General features: G+C 38.1%; 1 protein-coding gene across 1 annotated transcript in view; it reads left to right on the top strand.

Moving 5' to 3' along the window:
- The window catches only part of PKHD1 (PKHD1 ciliary IPT domain containing fibrocystin/polyductin), a 479232-nt gene that overhangs the window by 51224 nt on the left and 401266 nt on the right, over positions 1 to 26742 (top strand). The window contains exons 27-32 of the mRNA XM_078446999.2: positions 11462 to 11592; positions 13817 to 13952; positions 18460 to 18655; positions 19329 to 19396; positions 21133 to 22740; positions 24817 to 24960. Of these exons, the coding sequence (XP_078303125.2) occupies positions 11462 to 11592; positions 13817 to 13952; positions 18460 to 18655; positions 19329 to 19396; positions 21133 to 22740; positions 24817 to 24960 (2283 nt within the window). The remainder of the gene's footprint in view (positions 1 to 11461; positions 11593 to 13816; positions 13953 to 18459; positions 18656 to 19328; positions 19397 to 21132; positions 22741 to 24816; positions 24961 to 26742) is intronic.

The following is a 26742-nucleotide window of genomic DNA, read 5'->3' as shown; positions in this document are numbered from 1 at the left end:
TTTTCATCACCTTGAAAGACATCTGTCCATTAGGAGTCACTCCCTGTTTTGCCCCTCTACTGATCCCTGGAAACCACTAATCTATTTTCTGTCTCAACAGATTTGTTTTTCTGGACATTCCATATAAGTAGAATCACAATACCTGACCTTTTGTGTCTGGCTTCTCTACAGAGCATGTTTCCAAGATTCATCTATGTTGTAGCATGTATCAGTATTTCATTCCATTTTATGGCTAAAGAACATTCCATTGTATAGATATACCATATTTGTTTATCTCTTCATCTCTTGGTAGACATTTGAGGTGTTTGCACTTTGTGGCTATTACATACAATGCTTCTATGAATGTGTGTGTACAAGGTTTTATGTGGATGTGCATTTTCAGTTCTCTTGGTATATACTTAGAAGTGGAATTGCTGGGCCACATAGTAACTTTATGTTTAACTTCTTGAGAAACTGCTAAGCTGTTTCCAAAATGGCTGCATGATATTTCATTCCCACCAGCAGATAGAGAACCTCTTGTTCTCTATCTTTGTGATTGATGAGTACCAGTAGTGTTCTGTTTGGCTTTATTTATATTTTGTGTATCTATCATAGGTTTTGGGTTTGTGGTTACCATGAGGTTCATATGTAAACATCCTAAGTAAATAACAGTCGATATTAATTTGGTCATTTCAGTTCAAACACATTGTTTTTTTTTTAAATATATAATTTAGCTTATATATACGTATGTATAATATATAATTTAACTTATGTAAGTTAGCTAACATATAGTGTATACAGTGTGCTCTTGGCTTTGGGAGTAGACTCATCACTTACATACAACACCCAGTGCTCATCCCAACAAGTGCCCTTCTTAATGCCCATCACATTTTCCCCACCCCATCAAACTTCAGTTCTCTGTATTTAAGAGTCTCTTATGGTTTGCCTCCTTGTTTGTAACTATTTTTTTTTCTTTTCCTTCCCCCTTGGTCTCCTGTTAAGTTTCTCTACTTCCACATATGAGTGAAAACCTATATCTGTTTTTCTCTGACTTATTTCACTTAGCATAGTACCCTCCAGTTCCATCTACGTTGTTGCAAATGGCAAGATTTCATTCTTTTTCATTGCCGGGTCGTTTTCCATTGTGTATATATACCACTTCTTTATCCATTCATCAGTGGATAGACATCCCAAAGCATGATAGATGGTTCCCCATCCCTTCATTTTCTTTCTTTTAATTTAATTTAATTTAATTTAATTTAATTTAATTTAACTTAATTTATTTTTGAGAGAGAGAGAGACAGAGTGGAAATTGGGGAGGGGCAGAGAGAGAGGAAGACATGGAATCTGAAGCAGGCTCCAGAGCACAGAGCCTGACACGGGGCCTGAACCCACAGACTGCAAGATCATGACCTGAGTGGAACTCGGATGCTTAGCTGACTGAGCCACCCAGGCACCCTGCCATCCCTTCATTTTCAATCTTCAGGTATCCTCAAGTCTAAAATGAGTCTCTTGTAGGCAGCATATAGATGTATCTTTTTTTTTTTTTGGCATCCATTCTGATGCCCTGTGTCTTTTGATTGGTGCATTTAGTCCTTTTACATTTACAGAACTTATTGAAATATATGGATTTAGTGTCTTTGTGTTATCTGTAAGTTTCAGGCTTGTGGTGATGTTTTTGGTCATTTGGAGTCTTTGCTGCTTTCCACACACAAAGTCCCCTTTAGGATCTCCTGCAGGGATGGTTTAGTGGTCATGAACTCCTTTAGTTATTGTTTGTCTTTGAAAGTCTTTCTCTCTCATTCTATTCTGAATAACAGCCTTGCTGGATAAAGGATTCTTGGCTGCATCTTTTTCCTAGTCAGCGCTCAGAATATTTCCTGCCACTGCCTTCTGGCCTGCCAAGTTTCAGTGGACAGGTCTGCTACTACCCTTATGTGTCTACCCTTGTAGGTTAAGGCCCATTTGTCCATAGCTGCTTTCAGAATTCTCTTTGTATTTTGCGTTTCAGTATGGTATGTCGTGGTGTTGACCTGTTTTTGTTGATTTTGAAGGGAGTTCTCTGAATTCAAACACATTCTTAAAAAAAGACAGTTTATGTGCTGTCATATTTCACATCTTTTTATTCATATATTTATAACTAATTATGGCCATTCTTTTTCCGCTTAAGTCCCTTTCACATTTCTTGTAAGGCTTGTTTAGTGGTCAGAAACTCCTTTATCCTTTGTTTGGGAAAATTTTTATCCAAATCTGAATGATAACCTTGCTGGGTAGAGTATTCACGTGTGTAAGGTTTTTTTCTTTCAGCACTTTGACTATATATGCCACTTCCTTCTGGCCTGCAGAATTTCTACTGAAAAATCCACTGATAGTCTCATAGTTTTTCTCTTGTAGTAATTTTTTGTTTCTTTCTTGCTGCTTTTAGGATTTACTCTTTGTCTTTAACCTTTGATATTTTAATTATTATGGGCCATGGTGTGGACCTCTTTGGGTTCACTTTGTTTGTAATTCTCCTTGTTTCATGGACTTAGATGTCTATTTCCTCCTCAGATTTGGGAAGTTTTCAGTTATTGTTTCTTCAAATAAGTTATCTGTACGTTTCTCTTTCTTCTTCTTCTTCTGGGACCCTTGTAATGTGAATGTTTGTTCACTTGCTGTTGTCTAAGAAACATCTTAATCTGTTCTCATTGTTTAAAATTCTCTTTTGTTTTTGCTGTTCAGCTTGTGTGCTTTCCATCAGTCTGTCTTCCAGATTGCTGACACATTCTTCATCTTCTAAACTACTGTTGATTCCCTCTAGTATGTCTTTTATTTCAGTTATTATATTTTTCAACTCTCTTTTTTAAAAAATATATTTTATCTCTTTATTGAAGCTCTCACTGAGTTCTTCCATTCTTTTCTCCAGCCCCATGAGTATTTTAACAATCATTACTTTAAATTCTTTATCTGGCATATTGCTTCTCTCTGTTTCATTTAATTTTTTAGTGAGGTTTTTTTCTTGTTCTTTATTTTGGAGCATATTCCTCTGTCTTATTATGTTGCTTAACTTTCTGTGTTTTTTTCTATAGATTAGGCAAAATGCTACTTCTCCTAAAGTTTAGGAGTGTAGTTGGGTATGGTGACCCCTATGTAGTCTGTGTGTGCTTGGTGACTTTTACTGTCTAGAGTTGTGGCAGTGTATGCTGGTTACTCTTTAAAAATTTTTTTTTACATTTATTTATTTTTGAGAGAGAGAGAGAGGCTGAGAACAAGTGGGGGAGGGGCAGAGAGAGAATGAGACACAGAATTTCAAGCAGGCTCCAGGCTCTGAGGTGTCAGCACAGAGCCTGACATGGGGCTCAAACCCACGAACCATGAGATCGTGACCTGAGCTGAAGTTGGATGCTTAACCGACTGAGCCACTCAGGTACCCCAATGCTAGTTATTCTTTTAAACCAGGGCTTTTTACACAACAAGTAAAGAAAAATGATAATAAAATAAAATAAAAAGACAGAAGAAAAGAAAAAAAAAAGGAAAAGAAAAAAAGAACTAGAAAGAACAAAACCAAAAAGAAAAATATAAAAACAAAACAAGACAAATTTAAAAAAGGTAAAAACAAAACACTACAAATTAAAACAAACAAATATCCTCAGAAATCCATGGCTTGTTTTCTGTGCCCCAGCACCACAGGTGGACCCTTAGCTCTCTGAAGCCACAAACTCACCAACATGATGGAACATCCCTGTTATGGTATCTGAACCCTGCTCTGGTCTAGGCTTTTACAGCAGGATGGGAATGTAAACCATGTTGTTCTCCAGTCCTTTCGGTCCATATAGATTGCTGGCAGCTCCTCCACCACATGACAGAGTTCTAGTGTTGTCTCTTTTACATGCTAGTTGCTTGCTTGCTTATGTATGTATGTGTGTATAGAATGTATGAGCAGGGGAAAGGGGCAGAGAGAGGGAGGGAGGGAGGGAGAATCTTAAGCAGTCTTCAGGCTCAGCCCAGAGCCGGACATGGGGCTTGATCCCATGATCCTGGGATCATGACCTAAGCTGAAATCAAAAGTCAGACTCTAAACCGACTGAGACACCCAGACATCCCTCTAGTTATTCTTTTAAACTTAAGGTGTTTTTGTGTGCCTAAGGACAGAGGGATCCGTTCCCAGTCCTTCAGTAATATTCTTCCCCAGAACTGTTTGCAGCATCAGGGATGGGGGTTCTTTTTGCTATCCTCTTTCCATCTCTCTTACTGTTCTCTTGCCATTCTCTTTGTCGTTGGTTGTTTAGTCGTTGTTCCTTCAGCTCTCAGTTCTTCTTGAGGAGGAATTGTATTAACAGGTGTAATTTGGTACGTTCTGTGGAGGAGGTGAGTTCAGAGTCTTCCTCCATTGATATCTTGAACCAGAAACTATCATCATTGTGATTTGGGTTTGTATTTTCCTAATTACTGATGCTGAGTATCTTTTTATATCCTTATTAACCATTTTTATATCTTTGGAGAAATGGATGTCCTAATCCTTTGGTCATTTAAAAAAATGGGTTATTTTTCTTTTTATTGTTGAGTTATAAGAATTCTTTACATATTGTGGATAAAAGTCTCGTATCATATATATGAGCTGCAAACATTTTTTCCCATTCTGTGGGTTGTCTTATAATTTTCTTGATAGTATTCTTTGTAGCACAGAAGTTATTTTTTAATTTTTAAAAATTTTAATTCCAATGTAGTTAACATGTAGTGTTATATTATTTCAGGTGTATAATAAAATGATTGAACAATTCTATATATTACTCATTGTTCATCATGATAAGTGTACTCTTAATCCCCTTCACCTATTTCACTCATCCCCCCACCTCCCCTCTGGTAACTGTTTATTCTCTATAGTTAAGAGTCTGTTTTTTGGTTTGTCTTTTATTTCCTTTGTTTATTTGTTTCTTAAATTGCACATATGAGTGAAATAACATGGTGTTTGACTTTCTCTGACTCACTTAGTTTCCTTAGACCTATAATCTCTAGCTCCCTCCATATTGCAAATGGCAAGGTTTCATTACACACACACACACACACACACACACACACACACACACACACACACATTGTATATATATACCACATCTTTATGCATTCATCTGTTGATGGACACTTGGGCAGCTTCCATAATTTTACTATTATAAAGAATGCTACAATAAATATAGGAGTGCATATATCCCTTCAAATTAATGTTTTTGTATTTGGGTAAATGCTCAATAGTGCAATTACAGGATTGTAGGATGGTTCTATTTTTAATTTTTGAAGAGCCACCATACTGTTTAACACAGTAGCTGCATCAGTTTGCATTCCCACCAGTAGTGCAGGAGAGTTCTGTTTTCTTCACATTATTGCCAACACTTATTTCTTGAGCTTTGGATTTTAGCCATTCTACAGGTATGAGGTGGTATCTCAATGTGGTTTTGATTTGCATTTCCCTGATGATGAGTGATGTTGAGCACTTTTTCATGTGTCTGTTGGCCATCTTTGGAGAAATGTCTGTTCATGTCTTCTGCCTTTTTTAAAATTAGATTACTTGCTTTTGGCGTTGAGTTGTATAAGCCCTTTGTATGTTTTAGATATTAACCCTTTATCAGATATAACATTTGCAAATATCTTCTCTCATTCAGTAGGTTGTTTTTTGGTTTTGTTGGTTGTTTTGCTATGTAGAAGCTTTTTATTTTGATTTAGCCCCAACAGTTTATTTTTGCTTTTGTTTTCCTTGCCTCAGGAGACAAATCTAAAAAGATGTTGCGATGACCAATATCAGATAAATTACTGCCTGTGATCTTTTCTATTATTTTTATGGTTTCAGGTCTCACATTTAAATCCTTAATTCATTTTGAGTTTATTTTTGTGTATGGTGTAAGCAAGTGGGCCGTTTCATTCTTTTGCATGTAGCTGTCCAGTTTTTCCAACACCATTTGTGGAAGAGACTATTTCCCATTGCATTTTCTTGCCTCCTTTGTTGTTGAAGATTAATTAAACATATTGTTTTGGGTTTATTTCTGGGCTCTCTATTCTGTTGCATTGGTCTATGTGTCTATTTTTGTGCCAGTACCATGCTGTTTTGATTACTACAGCTTTTAATGTAACTTGAAGTCAGAATTGTGATACCCTCAGTTTTTTTTTTTTTTTTCCCCAGAATTGCTTTTGGTGTTCAGGGTCTTCTATGGTCCCATACAAATGTTAGGATTATTTGTTCTAGTTCTGTGAAAAATGCTGTTGGTATTTTGATAAGGATTGCATTAAATCTGTAGATTGCTTTGGATAATATGGACATTTTAACAATATTTGTTCTCCCAAGTCATGAGCATGGAGTATCTTTCCATTTGTGTTGTCTTCAATTTCTTTCATCAGTATTTTATAGTTTTCAGAGTACAGATCATTCGTTTATTTGGTTAAATTTATCCCTAGGTATTTTGTTATTTTGTGCAATTGTAAAAATTAAAATTAAAAAATTAAAAAATTAAAAAAAAATTTATTTCTGCCACTTCATTATTAGTATATAGAAAGGCAGTATATATAAATGATTTTATATCCTACAACTTTACTGAATTCATTTATCAGTTTTAGCAATTTTTTTTTTTGGTGGAGTCTTTAGGGTTTTCTATATATAGTATTTTATCATCTGCAAATAGTGAAAAATTTATGTTGTCCTTACCATTTGGATGCCTTTTATTCCTTTCTCTTGGCTGATTGATGTGAGTAGGATTTCCAGTACTATGTTGAATAAAAATGGCAAGAGTGGATATCCTTATTGTGTTCATGGTCTTAGGGGAAAAGCTCTTAGTTTTTCACCTTCGAGGATGATGTTAGATGTGGGTTTTTCATATAAGACCTTTATGATGTTGAGGTATATACCCTCTAAACCTACTTTGATGAGAGTTTATTTTAATTTTATTTGAGACAGAGAGAGAATATGAGCAGGGGAGGGGTAGAGAGAGAGGGAGACAGAAGATCCCAAGCAGGCTCTGCCAGCTGAGCCACCCAGGTGCCCTGAGAGTTTTTATCAAGAATTGGTGTTGATTTTGTCAAATACTTTTTATGCATCTATTGAAATGATCATATGGTTTTTATCCTTTGTCTTATTGATATGGTGTATCATGTTTATTGATTTGCAAATATTGAACCACACTTGCATCCCAGTAATAAATCCCATCTGATGTTGATGAATATTTTTAATGTATTGTTGTATGCAGTTTGTTCATATTTTGTTGAGGAATTTTGCATCTATTTTTATCTGGGTTATTAGCCTCTAGTTCTCTTTTTTTCTGGTGTCTTTATTTGGTTTTGGTATCAGGGTGATCCTGGCCTCATGGAATGAATTTGGAAGTTTTCCTTCATCTTCTATTTTTTTGGAATAGTTTGAGAAGAATAGATATAAACTCTTCTTTAAATATTTCTTAGACTTCACCTATGAAAATGTCTGGTCTTGGATGTTTGTTTTTGGGGAATTTTTTGAAATGCAATGAATTGAATTTAATGAAATGTTTTCAAATTCAATGAAATTTTTTGAAATTCAATTTCATTGCCCAATGACTGTTCAAATTTTCTATTTCTTCTTGCTTCAGTTATTGTAAGTTATGTTTCTAAGAATTTATTCTAGGTTGTCCAATAATTGACATGTAACTTTTGATAATATTCTTTTACAATCCTTTGTATTTCTGTGGAGTTGGTTGTTATTTTTTTTCTGTTTCATTTTTGATTTTGTTGATTTGGGTCCTCTCTCTTTTTTATTTTGATCAGTCTGGCTAAAGGTTTATCAATTTTGTTGATGTTTTCAAAGAACCAGCTCCTGGTATCATGGATCTGTTCCTTTTTTTTTTTTTTTTTTTAATTTCTATTTCCTTTAGTTCTACTCTAATCTTTATTATTTCCTTTCTTCTGCTGGGTTTGGGTTTTGTTTGTTCTCTGTCTAGTTCCTTTAGGTGTAAGGATAGGTTGTTTGAGATTTTTCTTGCTTTTTAAGGTAGGCCTGTATTACTATAAAATTCCTTCAGAACTGCTTTTGCTACATCCCCCAAATTTTGGACCATTGTGTTTTGATTTTCATTTGTTTTCATGTAAATTTTGATTTCTTCTTTGGTTATTTAGTTGACCCATTCATTGTTTAGTAGCATGTGATTTAACCTCCATGTATTTGTGGTCTTTCCAGATTTTTTCTTGTGATTTTTTTCTATTTTTATAGAGTTGTGGTCAGAAAAAATGCATGGTATGACTTCAGTCTTTTTGGATTTGTTGAGATTTGTTTTGTGGCGTCTGGTGTCATTTATTCTGGAGAATGTTTGATGTGTACTTGAAAAGAATGTGTATTCTGCTGTTTTAGGATATAATGTTCTGAATATGTCTGTTAGATCCATCTGGTCCCATGTGTCATTCAAAGTCATTGTTTCCTTGCTGATTTTCTGTTTGGATGATCTGTCCATTGATGTAAGTGGGCTGTTAAAATCCCATACTATCATTGTATTAGTATCTATGATTCTCTTAATGTTTGTTATTAATTGTTTTATGTATTTGGGTGCTCATGTGTTCGTTTCATAAATTTGTACAATTGTTCTATCTTCTTGTTGGATTATCTCCTTTATTATTAGTGTCCTCCTTTGTCTCTTATTACAATTTTTGTTTTAAAGTCCATTTTTTCTAATATAAGTATTGCCACCGCAGCTGTCTTTTGACATCCGTTTGCAAGATAAATGTTTCTCTATTCCCTCACATTTAAATCTGCATGTGTCTTTAGATCTGAAATGAGTCTTTTATAGGCAATATATAGATGGCTCTTACATTTTTATCCATTCTAACCCCCTATGTCTTATGATTGTAGCTTCTAGTTCATTTATGTTCTGGGTAATTATTAATAAGTATGTATTTATTGCCTTTTCATTACTTTGTGGTTGTTTTTATAGATCTTCTCTGATCCTTTCTCCTTTTGTTCAATTCTCTCATGGTTTGTGCAGCACGGTTTGTGGTTTTTAATTTTGGTCAGTTCCAGTTTGTCTTTTTTTTGTTGTTGTTACATGTGCTTTGGTGTCATATTGAAGATATAATCACCTAATCCAATGTTACTAAGATTTATTCATTTATTTTCCTGAGAGTTTTATAGTTTTAGCTTTTACATGTAGGTATTTGATTTATTTTAATATTTAAATATGGTGTGAGTTGGAGGTCTGTATTAGTTTTCTAAGGCTGCTTATCCAGGTACCACAAAGTGAATGGCTGAAACAACAGAAATGTATTGTCTCATGGTTCTCGAGGTTAGAAATTAAGGATCAAGGTGTCAGCAGAGCTGATTCCTTTTGAACCAGCCTGTGAAGGAAAATCTGTTTTATGCCTCTCCCCTATCCTCTTGCTTTGTTGGTGGTGTTTGGTATTCCTCGGCTTGCAAGAACACCACCCTGATCCCTGCTTTTATGTTCACATGGTGTTCTCCCTGTGACTTTTCTTTTGTCTTTCTTTCTTTCTTTCTTTCTTTCTTTCTTTCTTTCTTTCTTTCTTTCTTTCTTTCGGTTCTTTTTGAGAGGGAGCAAGCAAGCGCACTCGAGTGAGGGACAGAGAGAGATAATCCCAGGAGGGACTGAGAGAGAGAGAGCAAGAAGGAAGCAGGCTCTCCCGAAGTGGGTTCATGTTCACCCAAAGTGGGGACCCAGCTCACCCGACGTGGGGCCTGAGCTCACCTGAAATGGAGTCAAACTCACCTGTTATGGGACTCAAACTTACAAACCATGAGATCATGACCTGAGCTGACGTCAGATGCTTAACAACTGAGCCACCCAGGCACCTGTGCCTCCCTCCACCCCAGTCTTTTCTGTGTCCAATTTTTCCTTTTTATGAGGATATCAGTCATGTTGGATTAGGGTCCCACACTACAGTATGACTTCATGTTATCTTAACTGATTATAGTTGCAATGACCCTATTCCCAAATAATGTCACATTTTGAGGTACTAGAAGGGAGGAGGACTTCAACATATGAATTGGGGGGGCACCGTTTAATCCCAAACAGGGTTCGACTTCATTCTTTTGTATATGGATGTGTAGTTCCATTTTGCATATATTTGAAAATAGCACTGTAAGTTTTTAGAGGTGGAATTGCTGAGTCAAAATGTTATGTACATTTAAAATTTTGATAATACCAAAATATTCCCTTACACTGCTATTTTCACATATATGCAAAATGGAACAACAGAGGATCTGAAGTGGGTTCTGTGCCAACAGCAGAGAGCCCAATGCAGGGCTTGAACTCATGAACTGTGAGATCATGACCTGAGCTGAAGTCAGATGCTCAACCTACTGAGCCACCCAGGTGCCCCTTTTAAATTAAGGTTTAATCTTGTTAAGTTCCTCAGTAGTATTTCATGGGTTTTTTTCACATTTCTTCATGTTCTTGAATATTTCTTATCAACATTGTTTTTAGATATTGTATCTTTTTTGTTGATATTGTAAACCAGCTCTTTTCTTCAATTTTATTCTCTAACTCTGAAGTCTATTGTAGTCTTGCCCTGAATCTTCAGGACAAGTTCACATATTTAACTTCAGGGAATAATCCCCCCCCCCCCCCCACATTCTCCTGAAAGGTTTTCATCAGGTTGGATAAGTTCTGCTTTCTCACCCTAACATGATTGGGGAAGATAACCTTGCTCCTGCACCTACTTCCTATTCTCAAGAGGTATGTGTCCCTGCTTAGTGGCTTCCCTGCCTCTCTTTTATTCCCTTCTGGGGAGATGGCAGAATGGAATCATTGCTCTTAAGAATAGTAAGTGGGCTTTCTGTTCATTAGCTTGATTAAGTGCTGGTCGTCCATATGTGTGGCATGTCACTGTAATGGGTACAATGCTTCTTCTTACTGATGTCTGCAGTGAGTAGACAGAAGTTTCTGTGGTTGCTCTTCAGTGGTCATTAGAGAAATCCTGGTGGCTGTGGGTGGTAGTGTTAGTCACCTCTACACCATCATGGAGACTAGAACCTAGAACCTAGTATGGAATCACAAAGCTGGAACGTCCAAGGCTGTCATTTAAAGATGAGGGAGTAAGAACCAGTGAACTCAGGAACAATGCTACAAATGATCTGCTTTAAGTGGGAGAGTGATCTGTGGCCCTGACTCTGGGCCCCAACTCTTTGTATCATGGTGAGAGAATAAGCTGTATAGGATTGGTGGGATAATATAAAACTCTAGTGAAGGAAGAATTTTCAAAGACCATCTACTTTATTTCCCTGACTCTTGGCAGTATTTATCTGTTTTATTTTTAAATATCTCCAGGATGTATGACTCCTTCTGTCTGCCCTCTACTCACCATTTCTCCATGTTTGTATAGTAGTTTATATATTTAGTGTCAGATTTATTCCTGCAGTTTGAGCAGGACTTGTGTTTTGACTAAGGAGCATCATATTTTAGTTTCATTTTCTCTCTCTTGTGGATAATTAATTTTTATCTACCTGTAGGGCTCTTCATTCCATCTGGAAATGCTGTTTTTATTACAGGAGGGCTCTGGGCCACTGTACAAGGCTCTGGTTTGGAAGATGTTAGCCTGGTGTTATTTGGATCTCAGTCTTGTGCCATCAATATCACCACAAACAATTCAAGAAGAATTCAATGCAAAGTTCCACCCAGAGTAAGTGGAATCTCCTCCCTGGGTGGGTGACCAATATTAGCGTGTAGTGTAAGGGTTTTCATGAATCCTTTCTTAGAACTTAATTAAGTAACATTACCTTTTCATCATGACAGTATGGTAATATTGTTTATATTGCCTATGCTGCAATAAAGTGGGAGTCTGACTCCACCAATGGGGCTTGCAATCACCATCAGTTTATTTCTTTTAAAAGAAAACAACCACATTCCCAGTTCACACTCTCAGTGAGTAATAGTGCCACAGAATAAACAAATTTATCTATATTGCATATATATTATCTCATTTCTCTCTTTAGCAAGTAACAATAACCGTTTTCACCAGCAGTTTTGTTTTCTGGCATGGATATGAATGGTGGAACTTAGAAACTTCTAGAATGTCTGGTTCCTATAAAATACCTTCGTAATTATTCCTTACTATTTCCCCTTTCCCTTTTTAAAAACAAGCCCTTTAGCTTTCCCTTTCTTCTTCAGTTAGTGCTATCTCATAGCCTATGAGGTGATTTGAGTCCACATTCTTCCTGGTGCTGCTGATGGCAGTTATGCTCACAGCGGAAGTTGAAATATCTATTTAGAGTTGACTTCAATGTCATCAACATTCTCAGCACATCCATAACCCTGAAGGATGAGTGTTTACTGAACAAATAAAGATCCCTGGAAAGGAGGTTTCAGAATCATCTTTGATCTCTGGTCCCACGTTTTTATATTATCCAATTATTCAAATATTATGAAATGTTCACATTTACATATAAACTGTATGGAATTCCAATATATAGTTGTATCATAACTTGTTTAACAATTCCCTATTATTGTATATTGAAATAATTTTCAAAATCTCTTTTTTAAAAAGTTCATTTATTTTGAGAGCAAGAGAGAGTGTGCATGTAAGCAGGGGAGGAGCAGGGAGAGAGGGAGGGAGAATCCCAAGCAGGTTCTGCAATGAAAGTACAGAGCCTGATGTGGGGCTTGATCCCACAACCATGAGATCATGATGACCTGAGCTGAAATCAAGAGTTGGATACTTAATTGACTGAATGAGCCAGACACCTCTCAAAATTTTCAGTTTTAAACAATAAAAATTTGATCGTTCTCAAAAGTGTATTTTCAAGCATATTTATTTTTCTCAGGATAAATTGATCTAAATTTTAAAGGTTTTGTTATGTAGTATCCAGTTATCTGAAATTTCTTTTTAATTTGTAATCCCACCATCACTGGGTGAGTGTTTCATTTCTGACATAGTCAACACTGGGTATTATTGCTTTCATATGTATTTACTATTTAAAGGGGTAAAATTTGCATGGCTTGGATTTCTTTTGTTAGAATAAGCATTAAAAAAACTTTAAATTTTGATCAAAGTTATATATACAAAGGTTAAAAGAAAAATAGTAAAACAATTATACTTTCCTACTCCTTGGCCCTCTTCCACAAGTCCCCTTTTTGAAGCATCTCCTTTTAATTCCTTTGAATGCAGTTACAATACCATTTCTTTGTTAAATCAATAAATTGCTAAAACTATTTAAATGATGTGGGAAGTATCAGGTAATATTTTTTCTTTTATAGTTTTTTTCTTGAAATTTCTAATTCTTTTTCTTTGTATGTCTTCTTCATAATAAAAGTCTATTGTAAAAAAAATTAATCATATCAGTTATTTTTTTCCATGAAGCTCTTTGTTCTCTTGTTTCAATCTAACTTGGTGTTTTCTTGGTTTATTTCATGTATTTCTTCTTAGCACTGCCCTTGATTGCTCGCCTGGGCAGATATACTTTCACAGTTCATATCTTCCTTTTTTTGAGGGGGGGGCTATTGTTTATGTTATGAGGTCCTAGCCTAAAGAAACATCCTAGGAAAGAATACGTGGGAGCGAAGTTTTCTGAGTACTTACATGTCTGAAAGTTTGTCATAATTGATGGATAGTTTAGCTAGGTATAGATGTTTATTTGAAATTGCAGTTTTTTGCAGAACCAATTGGTGTGCTAATTGTAAATCATTCTTATTTACTCTTTGATCAGTAATCATGATGCCACACTTGCCTATTCTAAGTACTTGTCACTGTGTGTGTGTGCACGCGTGTGTGCGAGGTGGAGACTTGAAAGTACCAATACACTTAAAAATCTTTTTTCTTGAAATTAACCCTTTAAACTAATTCTATATGGACTTCTCTCATGTTAGTCTTATTTTCAGAAGTTTGATTTTAAAAATTGATTTTTCAGGGGAAAGATGGACCCATTGTGAATGTGACTGCGATCAGAGGGGACCATTCTGCTGTTCTTCCCATGGCATTTACATACGTCTCCTCTTTAAATCCAGTGATCATTTCTCTGAGCAGAAACACAAGCAGTATAGCAGGTAAATTTTTATTTTTTATTTTATTTATTTTAAAATTTTTATTTTTTATTTTATTTATTTTAAAATTTTATTTTAATTTTTATTAAAAAATTTCTATTTTTAGACCATTGATCCTATAAAGAAGACAAACAATGGTCTCTTAATTATACTGAAGATAGTATTATATTTTGGATGGAAGTTATTTTTCTCAAAACTAAAACATAGTTTATTTCATTTCAGCCATCACTGAATAAATCTTATGTTGGTATTTTCCTCTGTAAAACTGGGACCATTTATATCATGAAAACGACATGAGAATTCAAAGATAATAATTCAATATATATTTATTCAGCACCTACTATGTACTAATGATAACACAGGCATAATAGACTTTAATCTTTACCACTAATTTACAGGATTATTATCTGTACTTTACAGGTAAAAAAACTAAGGAACAGGAAACTTAAATAACTTGTCTAAGATGTTACTGTTAGTAAGTAACAGAGTTGTGATTTGAGCCCAAGCAGTCTGGATGCAGATTCCAAGGAGTTAACCACTCATAGTTTAGTGTAAAATACCAATGTTTTTGGCATCAAGTTCAATTGTAGCAGATGTTCGATATGATTAGAGAATAGAGTGTTCTGATTAACCAATAATTTTTATTCCTTGAAACATACTATGTATAAAAATACATAGTGTAGAACTATGTAAAACAATGTAGTCTTTCTTCGATAATTCATATGATATGACAAGATGGATTTGTAACAACATATTGTCATGTCATACCATATCAATTTGAAAAAGTTCCAGCTAATGTGCCTTTCTGGTTAACTGAATGCCAGATAACAGAGAGTTTATGGCAGCCATATCTAAGAATTTTATTACAAAAGGCCGATATATTTTCCAAAGAAAAAGCCTGGACTCAATTTTTCTGATACTGTTTTCATTTTCCATTGCTCCAGAGTACATAAATAAAAGGAAGTGTCCTTTAGCTTCTCAAAATTATTCAGCTCAGTACAGAAGAAGAATTTGCTGCCTCAGGCCACCAAAGTGTGTAAAATTCCTTAGCAGTATAGATTCTTTCCAACAAAGTAGGAAAGAGAGGAGGGAGTTCTGTATTCTATTCAGATTTCAGTGATTTTGGCTTTTAATACAATTTCCTACCTGTAATGAAAAGAATAAATACATTGCATCAGTGCCTCAGAGGCATCTAGGATTAGCTTGACAATTGACCAAGAAACCAAGGAGTTCATGTAATTGATATATACAACATGATACATTATTTGCAGAATTTACACTTACATTTAAATCTTTCTACAGGCAGAGTAAAGAGGAACACTTTATAAAATCTCCAAAGAGTGGTTCCCTATTGGGAAAGTCTCCTTTGAAAACTGGAATGCTACAAATCTCCATCCAGGAGATGATGATATTGATGATAACAGTGAAACCAAGATGAAATTGAAGAAAGAAAGGAGGAGGGGCAGGGAAAAGGGGAGGAAGAATATGATGTGCAGAACCATTTGTGTGGGGTTTTGCAGTCAGGCAGCCCTGGATGTGAATGAATCCAAGCTCAACCACTCCTTGGATAAGATGTTTAACTTCCTTTATCTTTAGTGTCTCTACCTACTAAGTGGGAATAATTCTTTCAAGGTTATTGTGAAAATTGGAGGTAAAGGAGGTAAGAGTACTGAACTCAGGAACCAACATGGAGTAAATACTCAACAAACGCTTTGTTGAATAAATGGCATCGTTCTGCCAGATCCTGAGTGTTATATAGATAACCCAAAGATGTCTTGTGTATATTGACCCTATATTTTTTACTTCTTGATAGCAGGCTGGTACCCATTTGTTCAAAAACATGCCAGTATCAAACTCAAATTTTTATATAACCAATTATTAAAAAAAATTTTTTTTTGAAAGAGAGAGAGAAAGAAAGAGAGTCCCAAACAAATTGGGTAGCTCAATTCCACTCACCACCCTGGGATTATGACGTGCGCCAAAATCAGGAGTTGGATGCTTAACTGACTGAGCCACCCAGGTGTCCCACATAACCAATTATTTTAAATATAACCTCCCTCAAATAGATTTTTAGCCTTTTAGAGTCTGTTCCTTTTGCATATCCTGCAAAATTATAGTGTCTGCTAGTGATAGGTAAGATAAACTTGGGGGCTGTAGGAGAGTATAAACCACTGATGCCTTTGGAGGTCTCCACCCTAGAGACTACTCCTAAGTGACATCATCTAGACACATAAGCCCCCTCTCCCTGTCCACAGGGACTTCCTTTGCCTTACTCCCCTTCTGGGTGGTGGTCTCCTATTGTTTCCTCTGGAAGGTCTCATGCTGTGAGATTTTTGCACCCATGTAAATCTGTCAAAGCACCACCATATAAAGCTCCTTTTCATATTATTGCCACCTCATGGTCATGCCTTTTTTCTGCTCAACCCTGAAGTCCTTTCAGGTTGCTACACTGAGGCTTCAGACTTCATAATAGAAATGAGATTGGATGTACAGAAGTAAGGAGGATGTGGAGCAAGAAAGAAAATGAAAGTTAATGGAGGACTTTTGAATTAAACTGTCCTAGGATATCTAACTTAATCCTTACAACAAACCAGATGGGGTAGACTTTGTTACCATCTTACTGATGAAAAATATAAGACTTTGAGAGCCCACAGTGAGTCATCCAGACTCACACAGGTGGGAAAATGGCAGAGCAAGGATTTGCATGTAAGGTCAGTCTTCCCAACACCCCACAACCCCTTGTCTTTGACTTTTCTCTTTCAAATAGCTTCTTCTCCTCCTCATCTGATTGGCTGTGCAGTTCTGTAGATGTCTGCTCTGTAGTTCTCAAATGTCAGCTGCTAAAGGAGCTTTAGAGATGCTTTAGCCTAAGGTGTGTCTCTGTGAGACACATGAGAGGTATGTACATTTATTTCCACTCTTGCCATTGCCTTCTCAATTTCTGGCTCTTGTTGAACTCCGTTGTCTGAAGACTGGATTTCTCCTTCCCTATCTCTCTAGTTAATCTAATAGACTGGAAGAAAGCTTCTATCTTATCCTTTTCTTGCTTAGAAACCTTTGGAAGTCTCTGCTGTCTACTAAATTAGGTAAATACCCCTTACAGTTGCTTTCTTGGTCTTTAGCCATAGACTCCCCATCAACTTGGCCTCTTCCCATAGAGTACATGACTATGTACATGTGTCTGATCTCCCAGAAAGTCACCCAATTCTCTTTCTTTCTTCCCAAGCCACTGGAGGTTTAACATTTTTTTTAACGTTTATTTATTATTGAGAGAGAGACAGAGCATGAGAATGGGAGGGGCAGAGAGAGGGGGAGACACAGAATCCTAAGTAGGCTCCAGGCTCTGAGCTATCAGCACAGAGCCCAGTGCAGGGCTCCAACTCACAAATGGCGAGATCATGACCTGAGCCAAAGTCAGACGTTTAACCCACTGAGCCACCCAGGCGCCCCCAAGCCACTGGATGTTTAAATGAGAAAATGCTCCAAAAGACTTTGGGTAAAACTATGAAGTTTTTAGAGTTGAATTGTAAACTGCCTATTCTTTATCGCTTCCTCTGGGGATTTATTTTTCAAGTAGAATTTCAAGCACCATCTTGCCCACGGGGTCTTTCTTAATATTCAGAATGTTGCTGTCGTTTGAACAACCGCACTGCTTAATTTTTACCTCTCGTGTGTCATGTCTTGTACTGAAGCTATTTTGGCACCATTGTGCCATCTTTGAGGTTTCTTTCAAGGCAGGGTCTGTGTTTAACTTTTTTTTTTGTGCCCTTTGTGGCATCTCCTTCTTGGTACTCAATAAATATTTAAGGTAAAAGGAATTGAATTGAAGTGTTTATAGCATATATGACATTTTAGTGAAATTGGTAATTAAATTAAAAAGGTATCAAAATATAAGAGAAGACTGGACTTAGGCCTTGATATTTCCCTTAAGTAGCTATCAGACATTGGCTGCCAAACCTTAGTTTTGTCAAAAGCGAAATGCCATTTCTACTACCTACTCTGTGTATGTCATGAGGATAGCGTGAGGGTGAAATGAGACGGTGCGTGTGAAAGTGGTCTGTGCACGCTGTGGTACCGCACTCCTGTACAGCAATTTTAAGCGGTTCAATACACGCAGACATTGAGCTTTGGACTTGTATCAACAGGAAAGTGCAAGTTAAAGAAAGGGCTTTGCGGTGCTGTGAGCTGGTAGTGAAGACCATCAGCTTCCCAAACTACTTCTTGATTTATTTTCGCTCTTGATTTGCATTTCTATGGCGTTAAATTAGTGCCTCTTGAGTACAAGTGTCCTGGCAATTGGGATTATAGGTGGTGGTTCTGTTATGATAAGAGTTGTTAGAAGTTTTATGATAAGAGTTGTTAGAAGTGAGATTGGTATTGAAATCCTTGTTTGAAGTGTTATACACAGGACCAATCATGCATTTAATCCTGAAAGATAGGTTTAAAATCCAAGAAGTGGTTGAGGCCACAAATTCGCATCACAGAGGCTAATGCATTGTTTTTAACACAGGAGGTGAGACCCTCTTCATTGGAATGGCACTTCTGGTGAACTACACAGATTTGGATGTGGAAGTTTGCATCCAAGACACCGTGGCTCTGGTTCATGTACAAATGGCTCGGGGCCTGGAGGTGGTGCTGCCCCCACTGCCTGTCAGTCTCCACAGAATCTCAGTCTCCATCAATGGGGTCAGCATTCGCTCACAAGGGTGAGGTGCACACTTGCCATTAATTTTAGGTCTTTTTGCTGGTCTAGTTTCAGTTGAGGAATTCTAGTTTTGAGTTAGATCTTCACTTTTTCCCCTACTTCTGAAGTTAGGGTATAAACACATGAGAATCATGCAATTTGAAGAAATCTTGGAGACCCTATAGGATGATTCACTCCCAAGACCAATCCAAGGGAAATGTTTGACTTAATAGTTGGGGAACAGAGAACTTTCAGGAACTAAGATGTTATGGCTTTTGGTGAAGGTGGGGGTGGGGTGAGCATCTCTATGTGTTGGAATATTCTGTGCTTTAGTTTGAGTCTGTGATTAAATAAGACCTTCAATAAGTTTGTGTCTGGGGCTTTGAATAAATGGCTTACAGTTATTGCCAAAACCATGCTCAGATTGCCTTTGCCTTTAAGTCCCTCAGCCCAGTATTTCTCCAGAAGTTGCCTCCCCACATTCCAGAAAGTTGGCTAACCTGTATGGGCTGATGCCACCACATGATACAGGCCAAGGAAGATGTCCCACACAACATTTTCCCCCCACTGTGTCCTTTCTTCTCTGTGACAGTTCCATTGACAGTTGTCTCCCTCACTGCTTCATATCTGTTCTTCTCCTCCCTTTCTCTCTTTCTAAAACAGTTATTTCATATCAATTTCCCCATTCTCTGCAGGGTTGATCTTCACATCCGGTACATCACAGAAGTTTTCAGCATGGAGCCTTGCTGTGGTTCTCTTCTGGGTGAGTGATTCTTGTATCATTGATTCAGCAGGTGTACTCACTGGATATTCAGGTTTTGTTCCTGGATTTGAACCGATGAGACCAGTAATCGGGCGGCAGGGAGAGGGGCTTTCCTTGTGCTCTGGGAACCGAGTGGTGCACTTACAAGGGTGTGAAAACTTGGTGATTCCTTAGCCCAGTGAGCTCAGGAAAATAAAGAATTTTCATGAAAAGAAGATGTGCCTGGTTTTGTTTTTCTAGGGGAAAGAGGCTGAAGCATCCAATGGGTAGTGTACCTCTAGAGGATATTAGAAAAACAAGGGAAGAGCATTTTACTTTAGCCTTTTATATACTGCATGTGTAAGGAGAGGAGGAAGGAGTCTGATGGCTTCACTTTCCTCTAGGGATTCAGGTGAAGGACCCAGAGGTGGTTAGAAGCACAAGTCAATATGGGAGATGTGAGGAGAAGACAGAAAGCGAGAAAATTATTCATTTTTAGAAAAAAAAATTAAAATCTATATATTTGCATGTGACTAAATCATTGTGATAGTGTATGAAATAACACTTGCTCCTTTTTGAGTATAATCCTTTAAAAAAATTTTTTTTAAATGTTTGATTTATTTTTGAGGCAGAGAGAGACAGAGCATGAGCAGGGGAGGGGCAGAGGGAGAGGGAGACACAGAATCTGAAGTAGGCTCCAGGCTCTGAGCTGTCAGCACAGAGCCCGACGCAGGGCTCGAACTCACAGACTGTGAGATCATGACCTGAGCCAAAGTCGGATGCTCAACTGACTGAACCACCCAGGCACTCCTAGTAAATCCTTTTTAAAGCTGCTTGCCTCAGGGCACCTGGTGGCTCAGTTGGTTGAATGTCTGACTTTGGCTCAGGTCATGATCTTGCAGTTCGTGAGTGTGAGCCCTGTGTCGGGCTCTGTGCTGCCAGTTTAGAGCCTGGAATATGCTTCGGATTCTGTGTCTCCCTCTCTCTCTGCCCCTCCCCCACTCATGCTCTGTCTCTCTGTAAAATAAACATTAAAAAAAAAAGCTGCTTGCCTGTGCCACAAGTTTAGGTATGAGGTACCTTGCTCTAATCCTGAAGATGGGGCTTGATCATCCCTCAACTAGAGAGAGAAAGTCTAGGAATATAGCAGCAGGATTATGAGCATGTTTCAATATTTCAGTGTCCCCTGATATGTTTCAACACACAGGCATATACCCACGTAATATATGGACTATGGGAATATATACTCTGCATAATAACATATAGAATAATCTGGGACAGTATGTGAGATCACATAGCAAATGACAAGAAGTCTAGGGAATTTGATTTTACATTGTTGTATATGTTATATATGTACGTATATTCTCTCTACATAATATATTAGAACATTAGGGACTAACATGTCTGATAACATAGCAGATGACAAGAACACTTCAAGAAATTAGATTTTTCATTAGTGTAAAAGTTGATAGAAGTGGCTTCTAGGGTTTATAAATACATATGAAATTTTTTTGCCTTAAATATTATAAACATTCTTCACCTGTATAATAATTTATATTGTTTTACTATTATGTGAATTTCAGCCCATCTAACTCCTGCCAAAATGACAAATTTAATGTTGATGGGGTAAAGCAAAATAGCTGAGGTTTCCCTAACACCCCACCTTCCACTTAATTGTGCTGTGGTTAGACAGATGCTGTGAGTTCCTAGTTCTGAATATCAGGTTTTAAGTTTTGTTTTTGATGTTCATGCTTTAGGTGGAAGCATCCTCAGCATCTCGGGAATAGGGTTCAGCAGGGACCCAGCTTTGATTTGGGTGCTTGTGGGTAATCGGTCCTGTGACATCGTGAACTCTACAGAGTCGATCATCTGGTGTGAGACCCCACCCGCTGCCCTGCTGCCTGATGCAGGCGTTCCTGCCCTGCCAGCCCCCGTGGAGGTCTGGGCTGGCAATGTGTCCTTTGCCCAAGGACCTTCACCAAGCCTGGTGGGGAAGGGCTTTACCTTCATGTATGAAGCAGGAGCAACACCAGTGGTCACTGCCATGAGAGGAGAAATCACGAATAGCAGCCTGAGGGTCTATGTGGAGGGAAATAACCTGTCCAACTCAGTGATCCTTCTGGGGGTCTTGAACTGTGATCTTGAGACACAGTTTTTAAGGAACAACATGAGCCTGTCTGGGTGCTCTTTTCCTCTTCACCATTTGGAGGCCGGCATCTATCCTTTCCAAGTTCGTCAAAAGCAGATGGGGTTTGCTAACGTGTCTGCAGTGCCCCAGCAATTTGTGATGACACCTCGGATAACAGCTATCTGGCCAACACATGGGTCTGCTTGTGGCGGGACAATAATCACAGTGAGGGGACTAGCTCTCAAGTCTAGGAATAGGTCAGTTCATGTTGACCTTTCGGGGCCTTTTACTTGTGTGATTTTGAGCTTGTGGGACCAGACAGTCCTGTGCCAGATTAACAGAGTGGGCGACCCCTTGCCTGATGCTTCCTTCACCGTGAACATCACAGTCCTGGTCAATGGGCTACCCAGTGAGTGTCAGGGCAATTGCACTTTTTTCTTTCAGGAAGAGACAACTCCCATTGTGGATGCCTTGACCACTAACATCAGTGGGTCTCTGACCATGGTGCTGATTAGGGGTCAGAAGTTGGGCATCACAGCAGATGAACCAATGGTGTTTGTGGATAATCACCTTCCCTGCGTTGTAACTTTCTTTAATGCAAGCCATGTTTCATGCTGGATAAGTGACTTGACCCCAGGACTCCACTATGTATCCGTTGTTCATACAAGAAATGGATATGCTTGTTTTGGTAATGTTTCCAGACACTTCTACATTTTGCCTCAAGTGTTTCATTATTTCCCCAAGAATTTCAGCATACATGGTGGAAGCCTCTTGACCATGAAGGGCACAGCTCTGAGAGGAGAGAACAGCACACTAGTCTACATTGGCCAGCAGGCCTGCCTGACAGTGAGCATCAGCACCAAGCTCATCCAGTGTGTTGTTCCTGTGGGAAATGGCTCTGTTGCCCTGGTCATAGAGGTAGATGGACTTTCATACCAGATGGGACTCATTGGTTACAGCAATGCCTTCACCCCAGAATTGCTCTCTATGTCTCAGACTGATGACATCTTGACCTTTGTGGTGGCCCAGATCTCAGGAGCAGCAAATGTTGACATTTTTATTGGGATGTCACCCTGTGTGGGTGTCTCTGGCAACCGCACGGTTCTCCAGTGTGTGGTCACATCCCTTCCTGCTGGGAAGTACCCAGTCAGAGGTTACGACCGCTCAAGAGGGTGGGCCTCATCTGTCCTGGTGTTCACATCTACAGTCACTATTTTGGCAGTAACTGAGAACTTTGGTAAGTCAAACAAATAAGACAGATCTCCTTCTTTATGTAAGTGAATTAATATCTATGGTTACTACTCTAAAATATAGGAAATCAACCTCAATCTGAATGACAGAAGGAGAGAGAAGCCCAGTTGGCCTCTTATAGTCCTGGTTTCCTCCTTAAAACTTGTCTTTGTCACACTCCCTGTAGGAGGCTTTGTTTTTTTTATCAAGGAATTTGTGCATATTCTTTAAGTGTGATTGTATCTTAATTTGATTCATTACCCTGATTTAATTTGTGTCTTAATACCATTTGTAGGAGCTCAACATTTGGTCAAGTAAGTAGAACATAGATGCCTTCACCTATTTTTAGCCATATATGCCAATTTGAATTAAACTTATTAAGTATCATTAATTTTTGTCACCTTGTAATCATTTCACAGATTAATTCATACCCCAGCAGTAATAGTCCAGTTTCACACTATGGTTGCATTGGTTCAACTGTTTTTTCCTTTTAGATATGTATACTGAAATTTGCCTTGCCTTTTCTTCCAGTGATGGTTTCGGTTTCTGTTCACGTAAGGCCTTTTTGCAGTTGAGATAGCTTAAATTTGACTATAATGCACAAAATACAGAGGGAATGATGGGAGGTGAATCTTACACTGATGAAGTGCTTGCTAAGCGAATTCTTAGAACAAATTTGTCTGGGCTCAGCTGGGTGGAATGCTATAGGGAGTGGGATTTTGGTCCCATGTCTGTAGTAATTTAGCTGGGTACCTTTTCTAAGCGTCAGCTTCCTCATCAGATAAAGGGGTTTAGGCTGGTTGCTCCCTAGTTCCCCTTTCTTCTAAGATTCCACAATTAAAAAAATTTTTTTTAATGTTTATTTATTTTTGAGACAGACAGAGACAGAATGAGAATGGGTTCACGCAGAGAGAGAGAGGCACAGAATCTGAAGTAGGCTCCAGGCTCTGAGCTGTCAGCGCAGAGCCTGACGCGGGTCTCGAACTCACAAGCTGTGAGATCATGACCTGAGCTGAAGTCGGACACTCAACTGACTGAGCCACCCAGGCGCCCCTAACATTCCACGATTTTTATGATGTGAGAGCAGGGCTGTGAAATGTACCCTAAGCAAAGTCATATTCTCGGGTTTGTCAGGTGCCTGTGAGCATCTTGACATGAGGACAGTGGCCCCTGGAACTCTATCTCCTTGTGGACTAGAGGTTGCCACATGTCTGAGAGTCTAGCTGACATTTACCTTAATTGGTTCTCATACTGACACAAAACATGGTGTTTGTTAACAACTGTCGTACTTTTACCCATCTGAAATAGGTGCCATCATACAGTGCTGGCAGGAGGGTAAACTGCTACAATCTTATTTTGGAGAGAAATTTGGTAATATCCATCAAATCTAAAACCTTCTTTTTCTTTGACCTAGAAATCCCCCTTCTAACAGTTTGCCCCAGTTTTATTCAAGTTAATGGACGGTTCATCAGCATTATTACTTGTCACAGGAGAGGAGAAATAAGGAAAAGTGTCAATCAGTGAGAAAATTGCTAAATAAATTGTGGCACAATCATATAATGGAACTATAAGTAGTGTATTTACACATACACATGGAAAATTGTATATGCTATATCTTTAAAAAAACAAATTCTTCTTGTAGAAGAATATGGATAGAAAGATTTCTCTGCATAAAAATACATATGCTTAAATTCTGGAATGATTAATGAGAAAACAAACATGGCTCCCTCTGGGGAGTGAGCCTAGGGGGTTTAGGGGAACTTTTACTTTAATTGTATAGTCTTGTGTATAAAAAATTTTAAGAATGATAAATAAACATTACTTTTCTGTATAAAAAGTTCTTACATTTTTATAGGTTGTTGAATATGATTGGAATCTGACAGAAGATGGACTTCAGGCTCTGGAGAACAGAGCTTAGTGGCAAGACACTAAATTCTATATCAGGAGCTTAAAGCCAGTTGTGTGGATTCTGGAGGGCGTAAAAGGAACGATGGGCAGCAAGAAAGCATGGATTTGAATTTTGAGTTAACTAAAGAAAGAGAAATTTGCCTCTGTGATCATGAACTTCTATTTTGTTTTGAAGGCTGCCTGGGTGGAAGCCTTGTGCATGTGTTTGGAGCAGGATTTTCTCCAGGGAACATCTCAGCTGCTGTGTGTGGTGCTCCCTGCCAAGTCTTGGCTAATGCTACGGTGTCAGCCTTTAGCTGCTTGGTTCTGCCCCTGGATGGTCAGTAACAACACCACATATTTTTTTAAAGAGTGTATATAGAAATGATATTCTTTGGTTAACTCCATTTCTGTAACTAATGCTGTCTTGATCCCTAACTTTTCTGTGTGTTCCTGTGAAGAGGATTTCTCTACACCCCATCTAAAAGGTTAGATGGGACTGCCTATTAAAATGGTTCACAGTAGGGGGCGCCTGGGTGGCGCAGTCGGTTAAGCGTCCGACTTCAGCCAGGTCACGATCTCGCGGTCCGTGAGTTCGAGCCCCGCGTCGGGCTCTGGGCTGATGGCTCGGAGCCTGGAGCCTGTTTCCGATTCTGTGTCTCCCTCTCTCTCTGCCCCTCCCCCGTTCATGCTCTGTCTCTCTCTGTCCCAAAAATGAATAAAAAAAAAAAAAAAAGTTGAAAAAAAAAATTTAAAATGGTTCACAGTAACTTTTATCCTATTAATGGCAATGGAAAATTGATCACCTATGTTCTCAATTGCAGTCATACGGCAGTGGGGGAAATAATTCTGAGTTCTGAATATTAGTTTCACTGACAGCCTTAGGCATCATAGAGAAAACAATGTTTTGGTCTTGTTCTGAGATGGGATTGCTGAAAACATCTGCTTACTTGAGGTACTAGTATAGGGATTAGATAAGTAGGCTGGATAGCTCTTGCATATTTGCCTGGTGTGCTCAGTTCTTGAATTTTTATTATAAGCAAAAGAGCCAACATTAACATCATTTTCTTATTCTGTAATGCCCAGGTATTTATTCAGTAGAACACCATGATCTCTCACTGCTTAAAGCTTCATAGCCATCAAGTGAATTGTGGTATAGGAAGCTGTGTCTTTGTTAGAAAGAAAGGTGTAAAGCTTTGATAGTCCCATCATGTGCCATTACAACACATGGTGATTACCCACTGAGCTTCAGGAGAAAAAATCAAAGGGAAGAAATTGTCATCATCAGTATAGGACCTGCTTAGCCAGGTGATTAACTTGTTTGTATAATCATAAATCTTGTACCTGTGCATTTAGAAACCATTTGCATACATGCTTTCTGAATAGTGCTTTAAGTTATATTCCTAACTTATGTGTCTGCAACTTGAACGTGGGTGAAGGATTTACAAAGTGATCAAGGCATCACTGTATCTGAGCGTGGACAAAAACTCCTTGATGGGTAATTGATGATGGCAGTTTACATTAGATTATCTCAGGCAAGAAGAGGATGGAGAGCGAGAAAAGGAGACGTTATGATCCTTGATTAAAATACAAACTAGGAATTGAGTTCCCTATCATCATATATATAAGCAGAGCATTTGGGATTCCACACTGGAAAACTTAAGATACACTGGGAGGTGCCTCAGTGGCTCAGTCAGCTGCGCGACTGACTCTTGATTTTGGCTCAGGCCATTATCTCGTGGTTCATGGGGTGGAGCCCCTCATCAGGGTCTGCACTGACAAGTGTGGAACCTGCCTGGGATTCACTCTTTCTCTGCCTCTTCCCCACTTGCATGTCCCCACGTGCTTCTCTCTCAAAAATAAATACACAGTAAAAAAAAGACACAGTAGATTTAAGTTTAAGACATTGCCTGTTTAATTCTCTACTTCCAGCATTAGACCTGTGCTGGAACAGTGCATGTGCAAAGTTAATGCTTGATGAAAGAATAAATGAAGGAATTGGGAAATGGTGGAAACAGAAAACCATGACTCCATATTTCTAGGTTACAATATTTAATTAATACAACTACAGTCTTTTAAAAAGGCTTTCATACACAGCTTAAATTAATTTACTTTTAAAAAG

Source organism: Panthera onca, chromosome B2, assembly GCF_046562875.1.
Source record: "Panthera onca isolate mPanOnc1 chromosome B2, mPanOnc1 haplotype 2, whole genome shotgun sequence".
Classification (NCBI taxonomy): domain Eukaryota; kingdom Metazoa; phylum Chordata; class Mammalia; order Carnivora; family Felidae; genus Panthera; species Panthera onca.
This window is presented reverse-complemented; position numbering and strand designations above follow the sequence as displayed.